This window comes from Podarcis muralis, chromosome 11, assembly GCF_964188315.1.
Source record: "Podarcis muralis chromosome 11, rPodMur119.hap1.1, whole genome shotgun sequence".
NCBI lineage: Eukaryota > Metazoa > Chordata > Lepidosauria > Squamata > Lacertidae > Podarcis > Podarcis muralis.
This window is the reverse complement of record NC_135665.1, coordinates 37731566-37745437: the sequence shown is the minus strand read 5'-3', so window position 1 is coordinate 37745437 and position 13872 is coordinate 37731566. Positions and strand designations below refer to the sequence as shown.

General features: G+C 43.4%; 1 protein-coding gene across 3 annotated transcripts in view; it reads left to right on the top strand.

Moving 5' to 3' along the window:
* Positions 1 to 13872, top strand: part of CERT1 (ceramide transporter 1) — a 53100-nt gene that overhangs the window by 6966 nt on the left and 32262 nt on the right. For all 3 annotated transcript variants that reach the window (XM_028749284.2, XM_028749282.2, XM_028749283.2), the window contains exon 2: positions 2769 to 2903. In XM_028749284.2, coding sequence (XP_028605117.1) covers positions 2769 to 2903 — 135 coding nt within the window. The remainder of the gene's footprint in view (positions 1 to 2768; positions 2904 to 13872) is intronic.

Here is a 13872-nt window from a genome sequence, read left to right as displayed (position 1 = left end):
TCCTGGCTTTATTCCAATGCTAAGTCAAGGTTTTACTTCAAAATGATTTCTGAAACTCCGCCCTTTTATAAAACAAAAGAAGAACCCTTGTTAGCTGGAAAAACGTAAGGCATTGAGTGTTGCCCAGGCCCTTAAAACTGACTGCTAGTGGTCCCTAAGAATTCTGACAGTACCCCATACCTAAATAGGACTGCCTATTGTTGATCTAAAATATTTTCCTCAGCTTGCTGTCAATTAACTAGCAGTCAATTAACTTGCAGTCCTCTGATACTTAAGTTGAATTAGCTATTGAATTCTCAGAGTTCTGCTGTCTCATTTGGGTGTTTGCTAAGAATGCACAAAACTGGTTGCTTACTTCAGTTCAGTCTCTTTGGTTCAAAAACTGAAGTGCTAACCCATGAAGCTTATATGTGACTATTTGTGCTTGATTATTCTTCATTAATTTAACATAAAAGTTGGAGTTCATTGTTTGACCTCTGAAAAGGACCTCTAAGGTTCAGTGTTGAACCAGTGAAATAGTTTATAGAACTTTATATTTATTTTGGCAGGCATTAATCTGGTTAGCTTTTGTGTACATTTTATCTACTGCTTTGTTTATGTTTTACTATTCAATTGGCTTTTAACATTATGTTTCTTAAATTGTGCTTAGTTTAATTGTTAGCTGCCTTCGGCATCTGTTGGACAGAAAAGCAGATTGTTTAAATAAAATATTTCATATAGAACTAAAACCTAGGGATATCAAGCACATAGGAACGAATTGGCAGTTTTAAAAGCCAGGAAGATTTTTGGTCAGCTTTTCCCCATACCCCACTACTATATGCCAGGTATTTTAGAACTCAAGCAGCTAGTATCTGTAGATTCCTATTTTGATACAAGTATTATCTGCAGCAAAATGTTGCAGTATACTCAGCTCCTGTTCTTTTTAGTCTTCTTTAGGCAGGGTTCAGAAGGATAGGAAAGAATGAACCCTCTTTCTTTCTAATCCATCTTTGAGGCAGTATCTACTGTACTAAAGAATTGGGTGGCAGGTAGATAAATAAAAGCATTTATTTCATTCCATTTATGAATTGCTTCCTGTGAAACAGCTCAAAGCAATCTAACATTAAAAAACACAGGCATTTTTTAGCTATTAAGCTTGGATGAGAATTCTGGAGAGTAGTAAATGGAAAAATCAACTTTATTCATTTTCTTCTCACCTCAAACATCACTGTGTAGTCTAGGGAATAAAGGGCTTTTTATTTTTTTGAAGAACACATCACAACACCTGCTTCCAGAATGCTTTTGCTAAGCTGATAGGTGTTTGAGCTGGCTAATTACCTCCCCACCCCCATTGTAAACACACCCCATGCCAAACTAGCACCTCAACAGCATTCTGTGTGGAAGCTAACAGATGCTTGTCAGGTTTTGGCTGTGGAAAAAAACTTAACTTACAGATGAATATATTTATATACATGCAGGGAGCCCCCAAGAAAAAGTAGACAGCTCTGTCTTATTTTGAGGTAGTGCTATTCCACCTCACCTCGTTCCCAGTGGAAGCCAGTGCTGGCAGTTTCACCAGCAATATCCCTTCCCTAAGTCATTTCAGGAAACCATTAGTACTCATCATTCTGTGGGCCATACTCAGATTTGGTACTCTACCCTTGCAGAGGTTACAGATCGCCTGAAGCTAAAATCTGATGAAGTCTGATGAAGCTACTGAATCCTTCTGTACTTATGATTGATTGTATGAATCTGTTTTCATAGATGTTAATGCAGTATTACCAGTAGTATTTATTTTAGGAACCCAAAATCCATTGCACAATGCTGATGGGGTGTTAATGCCAAATATTAAATGTATATTCAAATGTCGTTTTTATATACTTCTGTTTATTGTGGAGCTTTGTATTTATTAAATGTTCCTTTCAAGCACATGGAGATCACATAGTGATCTACTCATTGAGCTTTCTGCCCAGGTGAAACACAATAGCTCTTCTGAATAAACTGTGTGCACCAGTGTACATTTTAGTTATGTGTACTGTTTTATTGTGCTACTCTCATTTCACAGTGATGACTGTTTTGACAAAGAGATGAGAGAGGAAGGAGTCTAATATATGTGTGGAAAAAATTAGTTAAGTCTAGGCTAGCGGACATAAGCATTTAAAATCTGTGTCCAGTTTTTGTTTTTGTATCTGAGCCTGCAACATATTTATTCTGAACAATCAGTTTCTTCATGATGAGGACTGTAGACTAAGCCTCTTCTTAAAAGGCAGCCCAGATTTACAGGAATACAAACCATGTATTTCAGTCTGGAGTTTATAGTTGGTGATAGGACATAACCACCTAATGTTTATTGTGAATTGTGGCAGATCTGCCGCTTCTGAAATGGTATTGTTATGATTGTCCCTACTACATCTGATCTTGTTTATTTTGAACACTTATTTTCTAAGGAATTGGCATTTCATTTTCAGATTGTCTGCATCAGAACCACTTTTTACTCTGTGTTGTAACTTTTGATTAAAGCACTATACATTAGCATATATATTGTAATAGTTCGTTTGTTTTTATGAAAAAAAATTGTAAAACTAGATTTGGAATAAACTATGGGTGGTGTCTGATGTTAGTCATACTTAGAGTATGTATAGCTATTGAAGTAAATGAATTTAAGTAACTTTGATTTCGCTGGGTCTATTTTCTGAGTATGACTTGGTTGGGTTTCACTCGTAAGAAAATTATGCACAAATGGTATGGAGCTTTGTTTGATTAAAAATGTATGTGTTTGTTTTCTTTAGTGGACCAACTACATCCATGGGTGGCAGGACCGGTGGGTGGTCTTGAAGAACAATACTCTAAGTTACTACAAGTCTGAAGATGAAACTGAGTATGGCTGCAGGGGCTCAATCTGTTTGAGTAAGGCTGTCATTACAGTAAGTGTTGTTTTAAAGTTTCTTTGTGCCCGTGCTTTATGTACATTTCCAGACAATAATAAATGCAAGCAAATATGGTAAAAAAAATAATAATTTTTAGTGTAATCTTCTGTCAGAGCAATATGGTTTGGAAATACTTGCATAAGAACTGTCAATATTTTTAGTTAGCTATAGGAAGAATAGAAAATCTTCGCAAGAATTTTTTCCCGGTATAAAATTCTGAGATGCACAGCAATCAAGCGTGTGCCTTGGATTCAGGTGAATCCCAATTCTAAGTGGGGTGCCTCATAGGGTTTTTGGGATCTGTTAGAATTGAAATGGGAAGTATAGGAGAGAGCAAGAGACAAAAGCAGGGACACTGAAGCACTTTACGGTGCCTCAGCAATCCAGACATCAGAACAATTTCTGCTTACCTGTATCTGTCAAAAATTAAAGTAGCACCTTTAAGCTTACCATACAAGGAATAATACTGGGGTGGGTTGATGAAGAAGAGAGAGCAGACACCACTGACAGTTCAAGCTTACAATCAGTGGGAATGATATTACCCCCAACATAAATCCGTTTTAGTTATTTGTGACTCCCAAATCAAATTTAAATATGCCTAGCACAAAAGCCCCTGGACCTATTTGCCTGTTATTTGGCAAGCCTTATCCATTCTGGTGGGCTAGTATGCTTTCAGAATTCATCCATTTATCTTGGAGGGGGAAATGCTAAACTCCACCCCCCATTTCCAATAGTGAAGGGTGGGGAGAACAAAGTAGACCTGGTTGGACTACAAAGTGAGTTAGGCAATATAGTGCCATGGACGCTAATGGACTGTTTTCTAGAGCACCAAATTATAGTCTGAACTGAATCTTGTGACCAGTGTACACACCTAAGAGCAATATTGCAATAATTCTGAAACCATCTTAAGACCAGCATATCAAGTGACCACATGATTGTTTCCTGATTCATCAGCAGATCTGCATGGAAGCACCCATGCTCTAGCAGCTCTCGTGCTCTTGGTATTAAAGTATGATTCAGGCTTCAGGTGGCTTCATCACATGTTTCTTAAAGTGTATCATGGGGCTTAAAAAAAAAAAAAGCCTTGTCCAGCCAGGCTCAAGAGACCTGAATCGCATGTGTAAGAACCACATATACAGCTGGAGCTTGTTTGTTTTTTCGTGCAGTGTTTCTGCTGCCAAGGAGACAAGCCACTTTTGAAACAGCAGCTTGTCTCTTTTAAAAGTGGGGAAGATATGTTTTCTAAGAAGATTTTGCCATTCATTGATTTGTAAATATTTGTGTTAACAAAAACACTTTAAAATGTCTTGTTGCCCCATTTATTGGGGGCTTCTTTTACATCAGGGGTGGGGAACATTTTTAAACTCCACAGACCAGATCCTTACTGTGACCAGCCTAAATTGGCAGGTGGGTGGCCATGAAACAACATAATTATGATTTCGCATGGTTGACAGATGGGCAATGTCTCAAAATTGGTTAGCATTGAACTGTAGTCATTTGATGATATAACAGTGTTTGCTGTTGTGGTTTCATTAACTACACACTACCAAATTTTATGATTTTGCAAAAACAGCCATGGAGTTTGCATCCTAAAATATATTCGGTAGCTAGTGTAAAGTTGCAGCAACAGCTACCTGTAGCATGGCAGTAATTTAAAGCAGTTTAATAGTAACCCTCTTCTTTCCTGAATAATCCCTGGGATTATATAGATGATATAACTGGTGACTTCAGCTGATGGACAGGAGGGCAGGGTTCAATCCTGCATTGGTTGTGCACCCTGTTCCCACATACTGTTTAGGACAAAAACCCAATAAAGAGGCTCCTGTCAGTTTATCTCTTTGGTTTCTATGTCTTTGAAAGCAGGCGGATCCCATATTTGATTATATGCACTGCTAGTTAATAATTAGCTTCAGCTGTTCCTCCATTAGTACCATAACAACTTTATATGATACCAATCTGTACTGTTCAGATTTGTCATTTAGAATGTTAAGTGAGAAAATTATTGTAGCATAGGATTTAGAAAACCATATTGCTGCAGATTCACTGTCCAGACATGAAGAAAATGTTTTAGGTTAAAATTACATTTTAAAGACCTCAGATTGATATGCTAGAGTTACACCATCCCTCTTTCTGATACTGAAAGAATTTTTTTCACAGATCTTTATCTGCTGTTTATAATAAAATGTAATATTTGTGTCATAAATTGGTTAGTATTGAGCCATAGTCACATATAGCAGTGTTTGATGTTGTATTTTCGTTAAGTACACACTACCAAATTTTATGATTTTGCAAGAATATATAATTTGGTAACATTGCAACTACATCTTTTAAAAATCAGAAGCCCTGTGTTGCATCTTCTTAGACTATTACTTAAAAACGCTCCAATCCCTGTAACTTTGAAGCAACTTGTGAAACTACCTCACTGGTGGAACATGCCCCTTCACAACAATTGTTCACAATTGCGAACAGATGTACGGTTTCTGATTCTCTTTCCTTGACCTGATTGTTTTCTGATTATTTAGAGAAGGCTTGGCAACTATTGTTTAGGAATTGCTGTGGAACCTGAGAGGAAGTGTAGTGGAAGCAGTAAATCTTCTGTATAAACACAGTAGATGTTGCACTGCACATTTCTTTACAGCAGAGGCACAGGTTTGCTTCCTTTATAAGCTGGGGAAATAGCTGTGAAGCAATTGCTTTGAAAGTTTTTAAAGGAAAAATGTAGTTTATAGTTTTAAACTCACCTCCCACCACAAAAAAAAAAAAGAAAAATACCCTTTTAAACTGCATCTGGTCTACTAAGATGTAGATGCCAAATGCAAACCAACTTTGTGTGGCAACTGAATCTCTGAAGATAACCTGTTGGCAGTGATATGCCCTCTATAATTTCAAATGTGAAAATAGGGACCCTCCTGCTCATGAGTGAATGGTACAAAGCAGAGTGTAACAGCCCAATTAAGATTGTCCCCAGTGGTGACTTGGCACTAGTAGAGGCGTCTCCACTTGTGAAAGGCAGGACACCTATTTATTACTGATCCCTCCTACTCAGTGCAGCCCCTGAAAAGCTTCTCTTAAGTATTGGGAGGATATTGGGATATACCATAGATTGCTATAGTTTGGAGTGCCTTCAGTTGCCCTGTAAATTAAGATTGGGGGGGGGGGGGAGTTTATTTAAAAGGGGAGAAGGGTCAGGTGATCCACACCTTGGAGCATGAATCTAGTGCCTCCCCACCCCCCACAAATAACATTCCTTAGTCAAGAAGCATCCAATCTCCCATTCCTTATTTTGTGCAGCAGTTGCCAATCAGGCTGCTGCTTGGTCATGATACTCCAGTCACCTTAACTGAGAGGCACCAAGGAGACTCCCCCTCTCTGTTTCCCTTTCATCTCTCGAAATCTTTGCAGTTGGTTAGGCCTTCATGGTCAAGGCATTCTGATTATAGTAGACAAATCACCTCCATCCTTCCTCCCCACTTTAGAGCCAGGGAGGGGCAGGGATCATTGCACAATTGCCAGGGTGGTTTCCACCCTCTCTGTCATTTCCAGATTGAGTACAAGGCTCACTCTCCGTGGCAAGCAACACTGTGGGAACCTGACTTTGAAACTCCTGATACACGCACAATGTTACAGCTGCATTTAGCCCTAAAAGCACTGTGGTGTTTTTACAAAAATTTGCTTGGGTTGAGTGAACATGGTTGCTGGGTTGTAAAATAGAAGGGTGGGGGGAGTTGTTGGTCTGTTTGCCGTTGCAATACAGCCAAAAAATGTTTCCCTCCAGTAGTTTTTTAAAAAACACAAAATAACATATTGATAGAAAGCATTGAAAAATAAATCCATGGTTGCAAAATGTTTCCTCGCTGAGTATTTGTTGTTTAATGTTAAAACTGTTTTTTAGTCACGTGTGCAGAATGAGAATGGGAAGGTGCAAGAAGGTTCAGTATTTAAGGCTTATTGGAATAAGAAAAATCACATACTTCAAAACAACTATGATAATGCTTAACAATTGGATAATGCCTTCAAGTGCTCAAAATGTCTCACATACGTTATGTAGCTGCAGTCCTTACAACAGTGCTGTGAGGCAGTGGTAGGGAACTTCTGGCCCATGGGCCAATCTTGGTTTGCCGTGGGTTCTAGTTTTGTCCTTGAGGCTGGTTTCTTTTTTTTAAGCACGCCCACTTGTCCATCAGCTGACAGCACTCCAATTAGCCGGGGTGGGGGTTTCAATTCCTCAGGGAACTGGCATGTGTAGTCATGGCAGCAGGATTTAATCTCCCGCTCATCAGCTGTTGAGAGGAGACTTACATTCTGCTCAGTTCGACAGGATTCAATACAAGCCCCCTTCTTGATGACAGGGGTTTGCATTGAAAGCTATACTAAAATGGAGGGGCAACCCTTCGTTTTAGCAAGGTGTTCAGTACACACCGCTTGTCATCAGGAAGGGGTTTGCCTTTAACTGCCTAAATTGAGCTTTCATCTTCTGTTTTAGCAAAGAGCTTTGAAGTGCTGCCATAGTGACCTCAGGTGATTGCTAAGTGGATAGCCCTGTCAGATTTTGTATAAACCTAATAAGAACCTGGTCCATGGAGCCATGTCCATGTTTTCATACCTGTTCTGTAAGCCAGGTCATATTTAAGTCATATTGCAGACGACAGTTTCTGAGGTGGGGTGGGGAGCTTTAGTAAGTTCATGGTAGAGACAAGATTTGAACCAGGTACCTTCTGATGCAAAGTTCAGTCTTTTGACCATTACATGGTACAAAGAAGATATAGACTGTCTTCTTTGTCTGCACCAGGACATTACAGCCAATCACTTCCTGCTCATACATCTCACAAAAGCTGCCCTTACAACTTAGGGGACCCTCCAGAGCAATATCGCACCTAGGGGCTGCGGTTGGAAAGGGAAATTGACTGAAGCAGCAACAACAAACACTGTCTCAGTTTGTAATAAGTTATTTGTACAAAAACCTCTCTGGCTCTCTGACCAGTGTTTTGAATGAAGAAGGGATTCCAATAAGCAAACTGAAAACTTTATTGGAAGAATGACATTATTTTGGCCAATGCGCTGGACTTTAGTGCAAGATTATCTGATCATTAAGTAGACTGGAAAGCTATCTAAAACTTGCTACAAGTGTCACACACAACAAAATGTTGTGGTGTGGAATGCTGTTGTTCAAGCCAGGATTCAGTGCACACTGAGCATTCTTAGTGGGCTGTTTGAGTCCCCCTACTGATATCTCCCTCTTGGGCATGGATGGGTCTGCTTTTGCTACGTAAGGACTGCCACTCAGAATTGAGATCTTGGTTTGTATATCTGATAAAGAAAGCAATGTTGTTAAGAATGCATCTTTTAAAAGTTAATCTCAGTATTGCATATACCTATGTGGTTATAAGTGGGCCAGAATTATGGTATCAGTGCAAAATACTCAGCAGTATTTTCTGTAGCTAACTAGGTTTGCATCTTATCAGTGCTTGGATGGGACACCTCGGAACCTCAATGTATGTCACTTTACGCTGTGTTTAAGAAATGTTGCATGTAAATGTGACCAATAGTTGCAGTGATAGACATTGAAATGAACTGAAAATAATAGCAATGAAATGTCATCCCGTGTCACCCGAATGAGCTGTATGTACCTCGTGAAAGCCGTGATTGTGATGTTAATAAGGTTCTTAGTTCATAATTAATTTTTATCCTTTGAATTTCTTTGTTCCTGTAGTGTGTTTGACCTGATTAATAGAGCTAATAAGAGTATTAGCAAAAATTGAACTTTTATAACCTGTGGTGTGCTTTGTGCATCCATTAAAGATTTAAATACTAAAAGAAGAGGAAATTAGGTGCAGTTCATTAGGTACTTTAGTTTAGGTCCAATTACAAAAGGTGGGGTGTTTATGAATTGGTTATATTGGTAGTAAGCTTTAATAACTATTCAAAGGAACTAATATTGAAAACAACCCTAAATCTCTACTAGTGACCAAAAAACAACAACCTAGGGAGCACATTAAATACCAAGCAGTGTTGCCAGCTAAAATAGTTCTCGATATGGAAATTCAGGAAACAAAATTAACACGTTAATTTCAATCCAAGACTTGTAGTGCCTTCTTGAGTTTGCTCAAGTGCCAGAGCTCTATGGAAGGGAAAGAGAAAGAAAGAAAAAGAACACTAACATGAGGAAAATATGTGCTTCCTAAACAGCAGAGGCCAACTGGTCACTGAGCAGAGGTGCAAAAGGGCCAATTTCTCTGGAGCAGATGAAGCTTGAGGAGAGGGGGAAAGAGGAAGGAAGAAAAGGTTCTGCATTCATGCATTTTTCTACACACTCTGCTAGGTCAGATGCTCAGAAGAACTAATTTCATTTGGTCTACTCTGAGCATGACTAACATTGGATACAATTCCATGCAACTTCTTAACAAATTGAATCACACACCTTTGTCTTTTAGAGAATGGCTGTGCATGACATGTGAATGCAGCCAAAGTCTAAAATTCCCTGGTGGCACGCTGGAATGCGGAGTTAACCAGGGCTATTGACTGTCTGGCTCCGAAGCGCCCTCTCCGATTGCATGGAGCCCGGACAGCCCCGTGGTTTTCCCCGGAGCTGAGGGTGATGAAACAATCGTTGAGACGGCTAGAGCGCCGGTGGCGGAAAACTCATTCTGAATCAGACCGGACACGGGCTAGAGCTCAACGTCGAGCCTACCAAGTGGCAATGGCGACGGCGAAGAGGGCCTTCTTCGCTGCCTCCATAGCATCTGCAGAAAACAGCAGCAGGAGACTTTTTCAGGTGGTTCGCAATCTATCGGAACCACCTGTACCACCGGGGCCTGGTAGGGACCCCAAGATCTCCTGCAATGCTTTTGCAAAGTTTTTTGCAGATAAAATCGCTCAGATTCAGAAGGAGGTAGACTCCACCGTGGGAGCAGGGCCAGGGCGGGAGAGTGCTAGAGTTCTGTCTGGTCCTGTTACATGGGATCAATTCCAGTCTGTTACCTCCGAGGATGTGGACAGGCTGCTTGGAAAAGTGAAACCGACCACCTGTCTCCTTGATCCTTGCCCATCCTGGCTGATAAAAGCGAGCCGGGAAGGGCTGGGCGATGGGCTCTGCGGGGTGGTGAATGCTTCCCTCTGTGAGGGAGCCTTCCCAGACCCGCTGAAAGAGGCGGTCATTAAACCGCTTCTTAAAAAAACATCTTTAGACCCGGCCAATTTGGCCAACTATCGCCCAGTCTCAAATCTACCATTCTTGGGCAAGGTGATTGAGCGGGTGGTTGCTGAACAACTCCAAGCACGCCTGGAGGAAACGGACCATTTGGATCCCTTCCAATCGGGATTCAGGTCTCACCATGGGACTGAAACTGCCTTGGTCGCGCTGGTTGATGATCTCCGGCGGGCTAGGGACAAAGGTGAGAGCTGTTTCCTAGTTCTGCTGGATCTCTCAGCGGCCTTTGACACCATCGACCATAACATCCTTCTGGACCGTCTAGAGGGGCTGGGAGCTGGGGGCACTGTCATACAGTGGTTCCGCTCCTTCCTCCTGGGTCGTGTCCAGAAAGTGGTGGTGGGGGATGAGTGCTCAGACCCCTGGGCTCTCACTTGTGGGGTGCCTCAGGGTTCTGTCCTCTCCCCCATGCTTTTTAATATCTATATGAAGCCGCTGGGAGAGATCATCAGGGGGTTTGGACTGGGTGTTCATCAGTACGCAGATGACACCCAGCTCTACCTCTCCTTTAAATCAGAACCAGTGAAGGCGGTGAAGGTCCTGTGTGAGTGCCTGGAGGCGGTTGGAGGATGGATGGCGGCTAACAGACTGAGGTTAAATCCTGACAAGACAGAAGTACTGTTTTTGGGGGACAGGGAGCGGGTTGGTGTGGGGGATTCCCTGGTCTTGAATGGGGTAACTGTGCCCCTAAAGGACCAGGTGCGTAGCCTGGGAGTCATTTTGGACTCACAGCTGTCCATGGAGGCGCAGGTTAACTCTGTGTCCAGGGCAGCTGTCTACCAGCTCCACCTGGTACGCAGGCTAAGACCCTACCTGCCCGCGAACTGTCTCGCCAGAGTGGTGCATGCTCTAGTTATCTCACGCTTGGACTACTGCAACGCGCTCTACGTGGGGCTACCTTTGAAGGTGACCCGGAAACTGCAATTAATCCAGAATGCGGCAGCTAGACTGGTGACTGGGAGTGGCCGCCGGGACCATATAACACCGGTTCTGAGAGACCTGCATTGGCTCCCAGTACGTTTCCGAGCACGATTCAAAGTGTTGGTGCTGACCTTTAAAGCCCTAAACGGCCTCGGTCCTGTATACCTGAAGGAGCGTCTCCACCCCCATCATTCAGCCCGGACACTGAGATCCAGCGCCGAGGGCCTTCTGGCGGTTCCCTCATTGCGAGAAGTGAGGCTACAGGGAACCAGACAGAGGGCCTTCTCGGTAGTGGCGCCCGCCCTGTGGAACGCCCTCCCATTAGATGTCAAAGAGATAAATAATTACCTGATATTCAGAAGACATCTTAAGGCAGCCCTGTTCAGGGAAGTTTTTAATATGTAATGCTGTACTGTTTTTAACACTGATTGGGAGCCGCCCAGAGTGGCTGGGGAAACTCAGCCAGATGGGCGGGGTATAAATAATAAATTATTATTATTATTATTATAAAATCCAGTTGTAAAAGATGAGTTTTAGCAATATCTTTTGTGTTCCTAGACCTGACTAACTTTGTATCCTCTATTTTTAATATTTAATGTAGATGGAGCTGTGTTTTATAGACTCTTAAATATTCTGTCACCTATAGGGTTTCCAGACTCTGAAACAGACCTTTTTAAAAGATAGAAGAAAGGATATTCTTTGGGGACCATTTTTCAGACAGAAAAGTAAAGTTAAACAACTCAGCTATGTGCAGGGGCCTGTAAAATAAGCTCTGAAGAGCAGCAGTAATTGTGTTTGAATATGAAGTAAAATTCTGACAGTATGCCTGCTGTGTTTATTGCTGGTTGAACAGGAAATCAGTGATTAATCTGCCTGGCAGAATCATTTCCCAACAGCATTGGTAATCCACCGTACAAAGCTACTAGCTTCCAAAGAATACAGCATCGGAAGTGGCAGGACTGCTAGACAAAAAGTGATGGAATTATATATCCCTTGGGTAGGACATGGTCTCAGAGCCTTCAACTGGTGAATTTAACAGACAGTTGCCTCTCAAACTAGGAAGTTTGAGCAATAATACTCCACTGGGCAATAGGCCTGGGCAGTACATGTATATCAATATATCACCCAGGACCGGTATGAGGAGCAGGCCATGATGTCAGCTTCACTCAGTGGTATATTGCTGGGGAAACCGCCACTACTCCTGAGTCCCTATGCTCGCAGCGTTGGCTAGAGTTCCTTCCTCCAGTGGGCGCTGCTGGCAGAGGGACTCAGGAGCGGCGACGGTTTCACCAGCGATATATCGCTGAGTGAAACCGCTATCCCACTCTGCCCTCATACAATGCAAAGGTAGAAACAAGCTGTATCAGCCAATACAACTTGTTCCTCCCTCTGCATCTTTAAACTGCTCAGCTGAGGAGTGGGCAGCTGCCCTTACCTCAGTCACGCAGTTAAAAGAGCCCCAGGCCAGCCAGTGGCAGGGTGGGGGCTCAGTGAAACTGCTCAGCTGAGGGGAGCGTGGTTGCTGCTCCCCGCAACAAAGTTAGCACGGAGGCTGTCTCAGCTGGGGAAGGGGAATGTTCCTGATCCCCAGCTGAGCAGCGCAAACAAACTTCATTGTCCCAGCCCACAAGTGCCTGAGTGAAGCCACCAGAGGTGGGGCAGTTTCACCCAGTGTCTTGTGGGCAGAGACCAATGCATTTTGGTTTTTTCAACATTGTGATATATCGCCAAACCGCAATGTTTGGCTAGTGATAACACTGCGATGTTGAAAAGCTGGTATCGCCCAGCCCTACTGGGGACTTGAGCTGTATGTTTCTTGTAGCCTTAGTCATGATTCTGCAGTAACTGACAGTGGTGTCATAAACATACTTTAACTTCTGGAAAAGGAGGAAGAAAGGCTGCATGAATTAGCAAGTTCACTGGCCCTTCAAATAGGGCTGATGCTAAATGGTAAATTACAAGTACAGTGGTGCCTCGCAAGACAAAATTAATTCGTTCCGCAAGTTTTGTCGTCTTGCGAGTTTTTCGTCTTGCGAAGCACGGTTTCCCATAGGAATGCATTGAAAATCAATCAATGCGTTCCTAAGGAGACCGTCGGGGACAGAGGGGAAGCGCCGCGCGCCTTCCCCTCTGTCCCCGGACCTGTTTTAAAGCAAGGGGCAGCGGGGAGAAGATTGCTTCTCCCCGTTGCCTGCCCCGCAATCTCCGGGGACAGAGGGGAAGGCGCGCCTTCCCCTCTGTCCCCTCTTTTGAAGCAAGGGGCGGAGGGGAGAAGATCGCTTCTCCGCGTTGCCGCCCCTTGGTTCAAAAGGGGTCCGGGGAGAGAGGGGAAGACGTGCACGCCTTCCCCTCTGTCCCCTCTTTTGAAGCAAGGGGCGGAGGGGGGAAGATCGCTTCTCCGCGTTGCCGCCCCTTGGTTCAAAAGGGGTCCGGGGGCAGCGGGGAAGACGCCAGCATTTTAAAAAACCTCGGGACAGCGGGGGACTTCTCCGCTGTCCGGGGCGATTTTAAAATGCTGGCAGGCGGCAGCGAAGCCTTCGCTGCCGCCCGCCAGCATTTTAAAATTGCCCCGGACAGCGGAGAAGTCCCCCGCTGTCCCGAGGTTTTTAAAAAACCTCTCCGCCCCCCCGCCAGGCTTCGGAGCAGCCTTCCGAAGCCTGGAGGCGGGAGGAGGTCTCTCCGCCCCCCCCCCCGCCAGGCTTCGGAGGAGGTCCGAGGACAGTGGGGAAGACGCGCTGCGCTTCCCCGCTGTCCCGGAGATTTCCCTATGGGCTTTCGTCTTGCGAAGGAAGCCCATAGGGAAATTCGTTTTGCGAAGCGTCTCCAAAACGCAAAACC